Source organism: Cydia strobilella, chromosome 7 (genome assembly GCF_947568885.1).
Source record: "Cydia strobilella chromosome 7, ilCydStro3.1, whole genome shotgun sequence".
Lineage (NCBI taxonomy): Eukaryota > Metazoa > Arthropoda > Insecta > Lepidoptera > Tortricidae > Cydia > Cydia strobilella.
In genome coordinates, this window is record NC_086047.1 from 5,290,135 (window position 1) to 5,305,615 (window position 15,481).

The 15,481-nt window shown below is 35.9% G+C and overlaps 2 protein-coding genes across 3 annotated transcripts in view; one reads left to right on the forward strand and one right to left on the reverse strand.

The window, feature by feature from the left end:
* Positions 1-15,481, forward strand: part of LOC134742986 (nuclear migration protein nudC) — a 53,413-nt gene that overhangs the window by 3,591 nt on the left and 34,341 nt on the right. The window lies entirely within an intron of this gene.
* The window catches only part of LOC134742990 (uncharacterized), a 29,027-nt gene continuing 14,678 nt past the window's right edge, over positions 1,133-15,481 (reverse strand). Inside the window, exons 2-4 of the mRNA XM_063676245.1 lie at positions 9,270-9,383; positions 6,445-6,829; positions 1,133-4,480 (exon numbers count right to left, since the gene is read on the reverse strand). Of these exons, the coding sequence (XP_063532315.1) occupies positions 4,440-4,480; positions 6,445-6,829; positions 9,270-9,383 (540 nt within the window). The 3' untranslated portion in view covers positions 1,133-4,439. The remainder of the gene's footprint in view (positions 4,481-6,444; positions 6,830-9,269; positions 9,384-15,481) is intronic.

Here is a 15,481-nt window from a genome sequence, read left to right on the forward strand (position 1 = left end):
CCCACTTTGTCACTTACCATAAGAACGAGATTTGCTTGTATCTGTATACGCATTATGGCAAGTGACAAAGTGGGAATTTTTGTTTGGAGACGACACATATTCGTACATGAGTTCCGAAAAACTTAATCCGTTTCGTTCCGAAAGTTTCTTAATTTTGATATAACAATAAATAACTGAATACTGAATATCTAATGTACCATGGTCAATGAGTTTTGAACTCATCATTTATTTGATTTGATTTGGAACTGCTCACCTCTGCGAAGTTCTGTCCAATTCTAAAAAAAACGAAGTTTATAAATTGGCAACCGCGGCGACATCCGACCTCGATTTTTATTTGCGCTACGTACTGCTCCTATCATAGGGCCGATACACTCGCAATAGGGTATTAGGGTATTTGACTGTATTTAAAATAAATTATTTCACACCATGCATGAAATAAAGCACCAGACAGTTATTAAAAAAACATAGATAGCAGTTAATTTTGAACACAAGTTTTATTTAATAAATTGGATAGAAATATAAAAAAAAGAAACTGATTTGACCAGTAGGAGAATACCCTATTGCAACGAAGCGGACCGGTTTTTTAGGGTTCCGTACCCAAAGGATAAAAACGGGACCCTATTACCAAGCCTCCGCTGTCCGTCCGTCCGTCTGTCTGTACGTCTGTCACCAGGCTGTATCTCATGAACCGTGATAGCTAGACAGTTGAAATTTTCACAGATGATGTATTTCTGTTGCCGCTATAACAAAAAAATACCTACTAAGAACAGAATTAAATAAATATTTAAGTGGGGCTCCTATACAACAAACGTGATTTTTTTGCTGTTTTTTGCGTAATGGTATGGAATCCTTCGTGCGCGAGTCCGACTCGCACTTGGCCGGTTTTTTTTATTTGTAAACGTTACATTTCCACATCACGCTAATATTTAGGGGGTTGCTGCCCCCTACAGTTTACGCACTTTTTTTGTCGTAAGAATGTTAGGTTTATATTAGGATCTGGATCTAAGCTTAATCTGTTTTCAACTTCTCATTTAGCACATTATGGCTACTGCCACTAGATGCCGCTAGAGATAGTGGATGCAATAATCAATTGCAAAAACTATACGAGTTGTAACAATAAAATACGAAGGCATTCAGGGGTATATTCTGTTTAATTTTATCACAGTTCTTCCTTAATGATAATTTACAATTTATAGTAAAAGTACATTTACGCGTTCAACTAAGTATACAAAAAGATGTAAATTTTCATGTTAAGAAACGAAAATTTACAACTTTCCACTAATCATTTTTCTCTAAAAGGCGTCTGGGCTAAAAGTAATTGCATTAAAATAAAAGACTGATTTCACCCTGAAACCTTTAGAAAAGATTAAGTATGGTTCGTTTGGTGGCCTTGATTAGATTGAGAACAAAAGAATTTGAGAACACCACCAATTCTCGTTTATTTGTAGACATTAACGCAACGAAATAAAGTCCACATTAGGTTAGACACATATGCCTTAATTTGTATGAAATTACCTTAAGGTATAGCTATGTAACTATCACTGAAATATTAACAAGATATGCTTAAGAAAAAGGTACCAATATTCCTAAATACGGCGTTGTAATAACGACCTTTTTATAATAGCCTTAAAATTTAAATTTTATAAATTAATTAGCCTCATGCATGAAGTTTATATTTGAACGAAATATTTTTTATTCGAATGTTTGTTACCGTTATCATTTCACAAATCACAAATGAATTTCCGTTATTAAATTATGTATCATTAAATTGCTTAAAATAATAAATAAAAAGTATAAAAATATGCCCGCGAAAAGCTCATGAGCGAAACGTCACATGACGTCACGCGTTCGTCAGATTAGTTCACACAAGTGTCATTAGTAGCTAACGTCAGTTGGACCGTCCAACGTGTGACGTCATCGTCATCACGCTCTGTCGAATTCGCGTCAAAAATTATGAGCATTTCAACTGCTCACAATTTTTCAACATTTGAAATATTTTTTAATAAAATAATGTGAAGGTTTACCAAAGTATTTTATGTTTTACGGTTTTAAAACGATATATCGTTATTATGATTACAAAATATGTAATTATGTTTACAAAAAAAAAAAACATGCATGGAGCTAATTGGTACCTTTTCGTTAAACGAGTAGCCGCTAACACTGCACATACCTATTTGGCAGCGCCCTATAAACACTTATTTTCGTAAAGTCTGTCTAAGCTAACTTTGCACCAACTTGAACAGAACAAAGTGTGAGAGAGTCATTAAAAACATTATATTTTCATAGAAATTTGACATCAGTGATGACGTCGCCACATTTAGTAATTGCAAATGACATGCAGAGTTAGCTTGGTCTGATTCTAGGAATTCTCTATTTTTAAGGACTAATTTTCATTCATTTTAGTTTAAAGTATAACAAGAAACCAACATCAATCAATCAGCAATCACATCCGAATATATAAATTAACACCCATTAGTTTAAATATGTATGTATAAATAAATTGAACTAAATAAGTTACTGGATAATGATAATATATTGCACTTATAATTTATAACCAGTGTATAGTGCGACATAAAATTGTAGAAATTAAATTTAATAGAACTAAAAAAAAACATACTAAATAGTTGCCATGTTTAAGCATTTTACGTCACAAATGTGACAGTTACGTAGGAAATGGCGCCCTCAATAATTTTCTACAATTTCTTATCGGACTATACATTACATTTGCTAAAATTGCGCACATACAGCTATTTATTGCAAAAGTTGGTTCAAGATAGAAATTGTGAGTTGGTCTCAAACCATACAGAATGTTTGATTTCGAGGTCCTGTTCTTAACTGTTTCCTCTTTTAAAATTTAACCTACGCTACCAATTTACACTGCATCATAAAGTTTCACATTAATCTTAGAAATTTAATTCAACATAATCTGAAAATTGCCATTTAATTACATAACTACCTACTTATATAAAAGTTAATGTATATAATTATAAAAGCTTCTAACAAATTGTATAGAAGTATGAATGTAGGAAAGGTTTAATATCTATATGGAATTGACATTCCATTTTAAAGTTTATCTATATTCACTGGTTAAAAGATTTGATTTAAATGGAAACTGAACTGAAATTACCACCTTTAAAAAAATATAGGTACATGTGTAAGGGATTTTTTTTAATATAATGTGGTTCCAAAGTTCAGTTCCCATTATTCGTTTTAAATTATATTAAATACACCATATACAAGGTGCAACATACATATACCCATACAAGACACTATATACTGGTAGAGAATGCCTTAAGGCATTAAGTCCGCCTTTTGTACCTTCATGTATTGTGCAATAAAGCTTAAATATATGTATACTCATACGATCAATAACTACTTAATAAATTCTAACCGTTTATTCCATATTAACAGAAAAAAAAGAGAAAAAAAGTGAGTGAAGAAGATTGAACACAAGATTGAATTTTGCGTCCTTATTCTTAAGGATTAATAGATATGTTTAGATACATACATATTATGTGGCAAATCTAGTCCACTGCGGCCCTGCGTTCCATTTATTTGACAGTAGGTACCTACAGTCAGCTGCAGAGAAAAGTGACTCCCCCTGCAAAGAAGTTTGCATGCAAAGGTGCTAAGCGAATAGTATTCTTGACTGTACATAGACTGCATTAGTGACTTTATTCTTAAGTACCTATACATTACATTTATAATACTATGACATGCTGCTAGATCCGCTACTGACTATTACTGACTACCTCAATTGTTTACTTGCGAAAACACCTTTGCTCCGTGGGAGATAAAGTTCACGTTTTTAACAAGCGGATACGTCTGCGAGCGATAGTACAAATTTTATATTAAAGAAAGAAATGGAAATGGATTAATATATAATTTGTAGTATCGCTCGCAGACGTATCTGCTTGTTAAAAAAATGGTTTAGTATGGCTAACGCACATTATTACTGGTTAATTCTCAATACAACTTGAGATTTCGGTGCCGTTAAAACTTAAAAAGATGTAATCGTCTTTCGGTAGATGTCACTTTACGCCACCCCAAAGGCGTGTATACATAAGGGAAGGAATGGAAAGATCTGCGAGGTTCTGGTAGGCTTCCGTGGCTCAATTGGTTAAGAGCAATGAACGGCTTGCAGATGTTGCGGGTTCAAGTCCTGCCGGAAGCGTAAATTTCTCCAATTTTTCCTTTAATATATGGTCACGTTGCAAGATAGTATACTATGAATTATCTGAAATGATTTTTACGCCTAAGACCCTACTCTGTTAAACAAAAGCCATTGTTTCTTTTATGCGAGCGGTTTTAGCTCCCGTTAGCAAAGGAACAATGTCGTTTAAAAAGCAACTGTATCGTGGTAAAATTATTTGAGAAAATTCATACTATAATCGAAGATCAAGCAGTCAGGATTGTGCAGCTTCAGAATCTTATTTCTTCTAAGAATACTTGTACATGCCGGTCTCTTTCCGCATTCTCACTGAAAAATAAAATTAATATTATTAACTTCCGTTCCGAACAACTGACAGGCCGATTTCGTCCGGCGCGGTCAGTGGGCCCCATTACTTTATATACGATATTACATCTAATTAATTTACTAGTTCATGTAAAAATTACATTAACATTTAATATAATTATTATTTTATCTTATAGATTAACCTTTCATATGTGTGGTGGTCAAAAATCGGGTTCAAATTTCGGTTGTTCTATATAGAGCAAAAAGTTATTAAATTCGCTCAGAATCCTTATCATACACAGACATGAGGTTAAACTGTTTTAAAATACAACAACACCCTCTGACTAGTACCTAACACTTTTCTATAACCGTCACTAATGTATCGCAAATACTTCACAGGAAACCTTAAAAGCAATTAATTCGATTGATTCGTTGTGGACATTCACCGTTCGTACAAACAGATATATATTATAGGGATATTCTTACACAAATTGACTAAGTCCCACGGTAAGCTCAAGAAGGCTTGTGTTGTGGGTACTCGAACAACGATATATTATAATATACAAATACTTAAATACATACATAGAAAACATCGATGACTCAGGAACAAATATCTGTGCTCATCACACAAATAAATGCCCATACCAGGATTCGAACCCAGGACCATCGGCATCGGCCAGGCAGGGTCACTACCCACTAGGCCAGACCGGTCGTCAAAATATAGCCTCTCACAAGCTCCGTTCCGTTATGGGTCAAATAATGTGGGATTTATAGTCATTAATAGTCATTATACTCATTATGCTAGTACTCACTAGTACAGTCAAGGGCATAAATATATGTACATTCCCAAAGTTTTAAAAATATGTGTACGCTCTTACACCTTAGACAATAAAGTCGTGTTCATATATTTTTGAGCCATATGTCTGTATCGATATTTTTGCCTTCGACTGTACGTTGCAATATATAGTTAAATAATGTTAGCTCCTCGGTATTGCTATTTACGAACTTCATTACATAAGCTCACCATGTTTTATCCGAAGCGTACATCTCGTTTCTCCAAATCGGATGCAAGTATTTAGGCTTTCGAGGCAACCATACGTCCTTACATAGTTCGTTACATTCGAGAACCTATAATTTACCTCACGTTGGCCTTTCCTCAACCAGAAAATTTCAAGTTAAGATATAGTATTTTATACAATCGTGATATAATGAAGAGCTTTTCAGTCGTGTACCGTGTTAAGGCCACGAACCTTGCTGAGTGGCCTTATTGGGTACGAGATTGAAAAGCTTGATTATATCACTATTGTATACAATACTTTTTCTACGAGTCAACAAAAATAATACCTTAAACTAGTAGAATCATACAGGTAACCAAACCAAAAGTATACAGCTAAGATACGCGAGCAGCCGCGATACCTTCATACTCGTACGTGCCTCGGCCGCCGGAGCCCGGCGGGTTTGGTCAACGAAACCTTCTCGTAACTCATGAGTCATGAGGCTCTGGTACTTGCTCCTTGCTAAATACAATTTTATACAGTTTTTTTCTTGAATTTGGCCATCGTAGCCTATGGAGACTAACAAGCAACGCTAAGCGGTTTTCGTAGTCTATGGATGTTGTTATATTAAGGGTGTAACGTGCGCGTTTCTGACTTATGAAGCAATTGTTTCTACTATACAACCAAAAATAAATAATTAATTTGATCTATCGTTTTGTTTCGTCCTCTTGACCGCGGCGAGCTGTGATTGGGCAATTTCATTATAGTTGATTAAACCGTTTATTATATATATTATGGTTGAGTTGGGAGCCCATTCATGAACAGTACCCAATTACAGTTTGATATACGAAATCTTAATCAATCATTACAGTCGACGAGTAGAAAAAAGTTAGGTATGATCATATTCAATTTCAAAGATATACTTTAAATTATGTTAAACCTACATATAACCTGCCTACGTAAGCTTATGAGTACGAATTGTGCAACACTTACTTTCAACAAAACATATAGCCGCAAGAATGCACGCAGAGAACAAGATCGTCATCGATATGACGAGGACAGTGATCTGGTGCGAATGGCTGCAGCAGCAAGACTTTGGTTCTTTCGTAGTTCGGTGCTTCGTGAACCCATTCACGACGGTAAAATGGGTTGAGCTGGCTATAGATGCCGTGTCTGCCTCTGGCGCTCGCTTCACGTCCTTCCAGTAATTACTTTGTAAGTCTGAATCTTTCGTTTCTTCGGGAATTGTGACCACGGCAGTCTCGTAGTTAGATATGCGGCTATTGCCCAATCTGGGGGGATGGGGCTGCTCCGTAGTTCTTCCGTGTATGCGCGCGAGATGCGCAGCGCTTAACAGTAGCGAACCCGATGACACGCTCTGCAAAAATGCGGATCAAACATTAGCATAATTGGCGGAATCTTAAGCATAAAGGAGTAGGTGGTCTTTAATGCGATTCCGATTACTACAGACGCGAAATGTGCAAAGCTTGGTCGAACGTTCAGGCGAACCAGTGTAACTGTGTTATTATTACCGTATCAAACAAACATCAATGACTAATGAAAAACATTAACACATCAGGACTCCTAGATCGATATGCCTTAATAATTAAGCTATGAGTCAAATAGTAAACTCCATGAAATTCTTAATGCGTTTCTGTTTGACGTCTTAAGCGGATTTACAACCTACGGTACCTACGGAGTACCAATTTCTTCTTTTTTCGATATTTGTTTGAATAATAGCATCGTTGAGTGTCATTTTAAAAACGCGAAAACTCATGACAGTAATACTGTAAGATTTAGAATAAAATACACTTCATCTACGAAATCCGTAACAACTAGGGCCCTTAGGGCCACCCCACACTAGCGTCTCCCGAGCGTCGGCGTCTAGTCAACTCTATGCTGGCTGCTGCACGACGCAACGTTGGCGCAACTGCGCAGTGACGCTATTTCCATAGCGCTGACTCGACGCCGACGCACAAAAGACGCTAGTGTCGGGTGGCTCTAAATAAGCAAAAACAGACTTTGATTGAATTTTAGTAATCATTTGCTTGCCTGAGAACGACTCGGCAGTGCGTGGTAATCTGAATAAGACCCCAGGAAATGAACTTGATTCGCAGTAAAAGGTTTTATATTCTTGCACATCAAACGACTTAACGATGAGGCTAATCCGTTCACTATTGCGCGTAATAAAATTATATGAATTCTACGTCTGGTAACTCAAAGGTTACCATTTTAAGTTCCGAATAAGGTCATTTTAACCGAGTATTCAGTGTAATAATGCGAAGTCAAATGTGGACAAATACTAATTGTGTTAATAAATAAAATCTTTGGACGTGTCAATAGCTGTCAGCTCCAAAATTAAGGGATCCTATCACCCGTAAGGAATGTCTTACAAGAACATGACAGGTAAGATCATGTACCGGACACGACTTTAGCAATTTGTAAATCGTATGTTGACCCCTTCCATTATTACCTAATTCTTGCAAAAAACGCTCTTTTTACTGGTTACCTTTATCTTGTAAATTGATCACAGGCTATGTAAAAAAAAGTTAGTTACGAGTGAATAATAATCGCTTATCGAAGGTTCCGTACTTAAATTATAGGGACCTTTATATATTTTTTTAATACAGTTGCTCAAAAAGTGCTACTTTTCGTGGCTGTTTAGCGTGCGGAAAGTTGGTTTTCGCGAACTAGTGCTTTTTACTTTTCCAATTTTTTTAAATTTATACTTGTTCCAATTCATGACTACTTATTGATGAGTGTTTATATTAGTTTCCTTTAAACGTCGTAATCAACATAAAAACCTACTGTTAATGTAAGAATATGAAAAATATGCATATTTCATATTTTATTACTTACCTCTTCATCATTATAAGTATTATAACACGATTATTTTTAATGTTGAAAAACCGTTCTTAATAAGTTGTCTGAATGGAACGGAACGCCTGTCAAAGAAGAGGCGTATTTTCTTACTGCAAGAATGTTTTAAGTTTCCAAAGGCAACATTCGATATTGTTTTTATAAATATACGATACACAAATAATCGTAAATAATGATATTTAGGTAATAATAGTACAATGTTTTAATATTTACAATTGTTTATGTCTTATAGAACATGCATTTGAAAAAAAAAAACTTTCATTGAAGTGGGTTCAATAATAATAACAAAATCTATTCTAGTCGAATAAAAGCTAGAAAAACACCTCTTCATAATGTCAATGTCAATGATGTCACAGAGAAATATAAAAATAAAAAGTTTCGAATTCCATTCCTTAATACTTGTTGCTTTTCTTATTTTTTCGCAACTGTATTAAAAAACGTCGTTCGATACACATGCGGATATGTCATTATTCACTCGTCCCGAGTCTTGCCACTCGCCTACGGCTCGTGGCAAGATATCTCGGTGCTCGTGTAGTAATGACATACTTTCCGCACTAGCATCGAAATGTACTATTTTATTTATAGTAAGCTATTTAATCAAGTTGTGTAAGTTTAACTCCTATACATACCTATATGTTTACATAACACATTAAAAAAAAATTCAATATAATCGTTTCTGCCATGAGAATCACTTTTATTCCATGTTTTTTTTTTCAACTTTTGCTATCTATTTAGGTTTCTAGGTCTAACTGATGCCAGGAGATGGTGTAAGCTTAATAGCCGTTTACAACCGCAGAACTCTAACAATCGCACCTACTGTTTTTTATACCAGCCAAATTACTATTGTCGGTGCTGGTGACGTAGCGCATTGGGGGCGGAACCGAAAATCTAAACGGATCGTATTTCGTAAAATGATGATCATAATGACGTAGACTTACGTGGGTGCTGTGGTTGCTGGAAGAGCCTTGACTGGAGGCGGAGCCGCCGCGCGAACGCGACTCGCTGCTGCCGGACAGTGACGGCCGCGGGATGTGCCACTCGTGTGAACAGATCTGCAACAACGATTGTTTATAATTGATTTACTTGTGGCATTGCGGGAACTAGCTGTTCTGTTGGGTGTAGCGGATTTAGTTCTATACCTATTATATCAACCTGTGGAGTCACAATGAATGAAATGTGCTGTAAATAGGTATTTGTACATTAAAATAAGGTGGTATACAAAATGACACTACTGTAGATAGAAAAGCTCTTGCCCTTTCCGAACATGTGACAATCCTTTACTTGTACTTGTATTTAAACTTCATTGTGCATAAAAATAATAAGTGCGAATGGCGGACTTCATGCCTTAAGCCCCTTAAGGCATTCTCTACCTAACAGTCAATCACTGGGCCAAAAAAGACGTTTGTTGTATGTGCAGGTTTTAAAATCCTTTCCATACTAAAAGCAACATAGCGAGCAAAAAATAGCGCAAGCGTATGAAAAATATCTTCAATTTATTATTTTTATTTTGTAAAACTATTAAGTATTAATCTTTGATCTTTAACTTTGTTAGATCACTTGACACTGCAATGATAATTATTATGTATGTTAGTTCCAATGAGCTAGAACTTCTGTAGAATATGCAAATATTGCGAGATGACTGTTTCTATCTAGGTCAAAACCTAGTTCTTGACGAGTATACCTAAGTAGGGGACAACAACTGCCAGTGTTTGTCCGTGTTTTATATAATCATTGCTTATTACTTTAATAGAGCAATAGATAAAATATAGGTAGCTAGCATTATTGAATGCTCAATTTGCTGATCGAAATATAATCGATCGATCATAGTTATGAACACATTCTTCCAGTTAATCTATCTATACATATAATAAAGCGGAAGAGGGTCGAAAGTCTGTACATGGAAGATATTCGAAAAAAAATTGCCTGGGGATACTTAGAATCGATAACAGAACACATTCCAACAGTTTTTAGAATTTTTGTCTGTTTATCTGTTTGTCTGTTTATTTGACCGCGCTACAAATGAAAACGGCTGAACGGATTTTGATGCAAACTTTACTAATCTGTCGAAAAAATCCACGGCCAGGTTTTAGGCTATAAAAATTTGAGAAATTTTACCCCTAAGGGGGTTAAAAAGGGGATGAAAGTTTGTATGGGGTTCAAGATTTATTTTAAGCTAGCAATTTGAAACTTCGTAAGAAGATATATTATTGAAATACAAGAAAACTAATTTCAGCGTTTTTGAAAATTCATCCCCTAAGGAGGTGAAATAGAGGTTGAAAGTTTGTATGGAGATCAATTTTTTTTTTGAGTGCGTTACTTGAAACTTTGTATAATGAGCATATTATTATAATACAGGAAAAGTGATTTTAGCGTTTTCAAGAATTCGTCCCCTAACAGGGTTAAAAGGGGGTTGAAAGTTTGAATCCATTACAAATGCTTTGAAACTTCTTAGAAAGGTATGATAGACGATTACAAAAAAACTAATTTTGACGTTTTTGGAAATTTAACCCCTCAGGGGGTTGAAAAGGGGATGAAAGTTTGTCTTGGGGTGCAAATTTTATTTTAAGCTAGGAACTTAAAACTTTGCAAAACGTTATTATATTAAAAAGCAAGAAAATTACTTTCAGCGTTTTTAAAAATTCATCCCCCATGGTGGTGAAAAAGCGGTTAAAAACTTTATCTTGATAACTATATCATTTTAGCTACTAGGCCAAGTTAGGTATCGATTTTGTATAAATCGGGTATGCCGAATTCATTTATGATATCAAAATGATACCATTCCCGAGTGAAAACACAAAAAATATGAAAAAACTTTTTTTAATTTCTCTTTACGCTTAAACCGCTAAACCGATTTAGATAAAATTTGGTATAGAGATAGTTTGAGTCCCGTGGAAGAACATAGGGTAGTTTTTAACCAAAAAAATGGAGACTGCGTTTGCATGGAGAAGCGGCCGTGCCCTTTCCTCTTAATAATGGTCACGAAGGTGGGTACTTTAAAAAAATCATTTTTCAGTAAATGTCAAACGATTTGGGACTTAAACGCGTTACCATGCCTTGCCGAAAAAAATCGAATCTTTCGCAAAAGTCTCGCAATGCATTGCGGCCACAAGGGGCACGGTCTCAGGAGACTGAGAAAAACCACGGTGAGAGACTCAGTGGCGCTCTAGCCAGGCAGGTCGCTTCGCTTTCGGCTGAAACGGCAAGCCAGCGCGAGTTCGATTGTGATCCCAAATATATCGTACGTAATACATATGTAGGCGCAGATCCTGACGGAGTGTGGCGCCGGAGAAGCCGTGTTCATCCCGCGTATCCTTCTCATTCCGAGCAACTTCCCGTTCCGCTTCAAGCGCCTACAGGTCCCCGTGAGCGTCTGCTTCGCTATGACCATCAACAAGTCGTAGGGGCAGATGCATTTCAAACTCCGAAAAAAAAAAGGGGCAGACGCTGCCCGCCGCCGGCGTCATTTGACTGATTTGACTGGAGGACCGATTTGGATGACATGATTTTGATGGGAACACCCAAATATTCCGAAATATGTTTTTCCGATTTTTATAACCACGACTTTCATAATCCCGATTATTTATAAGTCCGAAATATCAAAATTACGATTTTTAAAAACACGATGGAATAAAATCACGAATGTGCTATTTCCGAAAACTTAAAATCCGATTGTCACTTGATAGAAAGCTTAAAGTTCCGATTTTACACTTTTCCGAAAATATTTTTTTTTCCGAATTCCTAAATTCTGAAAAATCATTGTCCGATCGGAAATAAAATAATTCGGTATTCAGAAATTCGGTTTTTTACAAGATCGGAAAAATGAAATCCGTGATATTCAAATGAAGACTCACGTTTTAGTAATTATTACGGGTACCTGTCGTGCCGCATCATGTTAAATTCGGCATAAAATATGTTTGGCATAAAAATTCGGCATAAATAAATTAGACAGAACTGCGAACCTGCGAACCCGAACTGTTGCTAGAAGTGGGTTAGGTTAGGTTAGAACTGCGACCCCCAAGAAAACGAACTGTTGCCAGAAAAGTGGAAATTTAAAAATTGGGATATTTAAAATAGGAATCACGTTAATTCGGAATAAGGGCAATTCCGAATTCGTGATTTTGAAAATCGTAAATGTTAAATTCGGTGTTTGCCACCATCGGAATTGTTATAGTCGGAATTATGTAGTTCGGAATTTACAATATTCGGCTTTTTGGGTTTTCGGAAATATAAATCTTCGTGATTTTCATCATTCGTAATTATGACAGTCGGAATTTTGATGGGTCGAGCATTTAAAAATCGGAATGATAAAATTCGACATTCTAAAATTCGAAATAAAAAATTTCGGAATTATGTAGTGTACCCGATTTGCATAGGTACAGTCAAGGACGTTAAACAAAAATGGTACTGTATCGTTCGAAATACACCTATACTACTCTATGCCATTTAAATCACGACAAAAATTTGAATAAGGGCAAAAAAAAATGTTCATTTTGTAGTGTAATTTTATTTAGTGGTAGCAAAGAGGATATAATATTATAGAACGGTACTGTCATAGTAAATTTTGTAACCACAGTAAATTCACTGCCATCTATCGACACACTTTAAAACTAAAAATGAAGATTTATTAAAATACGATAAAATGTATTTAAATATGGATAAATGATCTTTTTTATTTGCATTAATAATTTTTTTATTTTGACCCATGTTCTTTCACTGATATGCGTTAAAATTGTTAGGTAATAACAAACGAAACCGTCAACGCCCTCTATACGAGAGTAGGCAAAAGGTAGTAGCGACATCTGATCGAGAATCAAATTTTCGTGATTTTCGAGGCACGTTTTTTCCTTAGACTGTATCCATCTATTACGGAGTTATATCTATCTTTGGTGGTAGGTACCTAATTGTAAAATATTTTATCTGGACTACAGTCCTCTAGCGTATCCATCTGTCAACTTTACTTTAAGTTCTGTCTCCAGGGGACAGGGAGATAAATTAGGGGTAAATTAGCCGCTTACTGAAACAGACCGAATTCCACGCAGGCGAAGCCGCGGGCACAGCTAGTTTATAATAATTGCCGATGTTTTGTTACGTTTTTTTGTGAACGAGTGCAAAAAAAGAGTAATTAATAAACTCAACTTACAAGTACCATTAATCTTGAGGATCTCTTGTTTCATTAGTCAATCGTCCTACTATTCGGCCGTTGGCTGGCATCTTAATTTAGATTTTTATCTTCGTATAGATAGATTTTTCTTCATTAAAACGGATATGGAATTACTCAGTTACCAAATTGAATCACATGTCGACCCCCTCCTGTGCTGAAATTAGGTTACTTCCGTAATTTCAAACACAATACAATAATTATATGGGACGAAAAACATTATCTCATAACAAAAATAATCATAACAACACGCAACTAAAAATGGACAAAATGTGATGTCCATAAATAGTCCCTCCACTAAAGGACATGATGGACATGATGTACAGATGTAGTGCATAATCTTTTACCATCGTATTTTCACGGAAACACGTGTTATGCTATTTCAGTCAGTCTCAATCAGTACAAAAAGTACTGTGGTTGACTGAAGTGGCATAACAAATACGAACGTTTCCGAGAAAATACGATGGAAAAGGATTATGCACTACATCTGTACAGTCGGCAATAAAAATTGAATTGCTTTATTCAGTTTATTCTTCTATCTGTTCGCAATTAACTCGAAAAGTACTAAATTTACTCTGATGCTTATATCACCGAATGTATTAACTATATGTAAGTATACTTTGATTTTATTTTTGCGTAAGGGTTGCGGTTAAAATTAAAAATAAAGTTGAGGCTTCGACATAAGCGCTGTGGCCTGTCAAAGTAAACTAATGCATGCAAATTTCTTCACGCTTGATTTATGAGCAAATAAAGGAATCTTTTGTGGAGAATGAACAAAACCGTTGCTATAAAAACTGCATATTACCTGTGTTGTTGTGTAACTAAAATAAGCGTAGGTGTGCGTTACGTTACGAATACTTGTATGTTATCGATTCTTCCTTGTCTTGGCAACAACTTGTTCTAGTTTTGTTAGATTTTTGTATAGATGTTCTGTTTTAGTTAAGAATCGTGATATATTTATTTTTGTATAGTACGAATAAGGAGAGTCCGGAAATATACGTTCCTAGCGCAGTGGTACTGATGAGATTTGGTTCCCTGAACTTAATGTAGTTTAAGCCTTTGTCGGGACAAGTTGCTACTTTACAAGTGAACTTGGATGTTCTTATTAACTTCTATCTACGTTGCTGGTGGTTCTAAGTTCGGATCCCCTAATTTATGTGTTGAACAATTCCTGAGTCATTTAGACTTATTAACGGTGCTTAGTGGCATGTCGGTGTTAAATTATTTTCCTTATCTTCTTCGACAACGCGTTACCTCCTTATCTTCAAATAAATCGGCACACATTAGCCCTTTGCCCATAGATTGTGGCAACTCGTCCACCATTAACATGCACAAGTGCCTGCTCAGTACTTTTGTCTGTTAAGTTTCATCAATTAGATTTTTGGGTCAAGTTTTGTTCAGAGTCCGATTGATTTTGTCAGATACGGTGTTCAAGGTTCGCGTTCTCTTTATTTGCAGTCTTGTTTCGGCCTCTGACGCAATTAATCTTAAGTTTTGCTTTCGGTTTCATGGTCCTCTTTGTTGCTTTGATAATATGATGGATAGGCATTTAAGGTTTGCCTGTATCTTAATGAATTTCTTTTATAGCCTCGACAAGGTCAAGGCGGAACATTTTCGGTTAATGAGGATTACATCGTAAACATGAACTTTGGCGAGGGTTAAGTTAACTTTGATTACGACGTGATAAAAGGAGCACGCTCAATCTAATTAAGCCAACAACAATTTGTATGTACTGCTCAGCTTTAGCATAGCTTGACCTCGCGGCTTGTAGTAAATGCGCCTTCGTTGTCGGAGATCACAATAGCATTGGGTTGCCCGAGGCGATCTGCTATGTAAGTGCTATGAATGAACAAGAGCCCCATAGACAGTCGAAGTCTCGTCAGACCCTTTGTGTGATGTTGCAACCCCTGCAGTTACTTTTAATTTTAACTAAGTTAATTGTAACAGCCTAATAGGTAGGTAATAATAGTACAGTTGCCATCAGATATATCG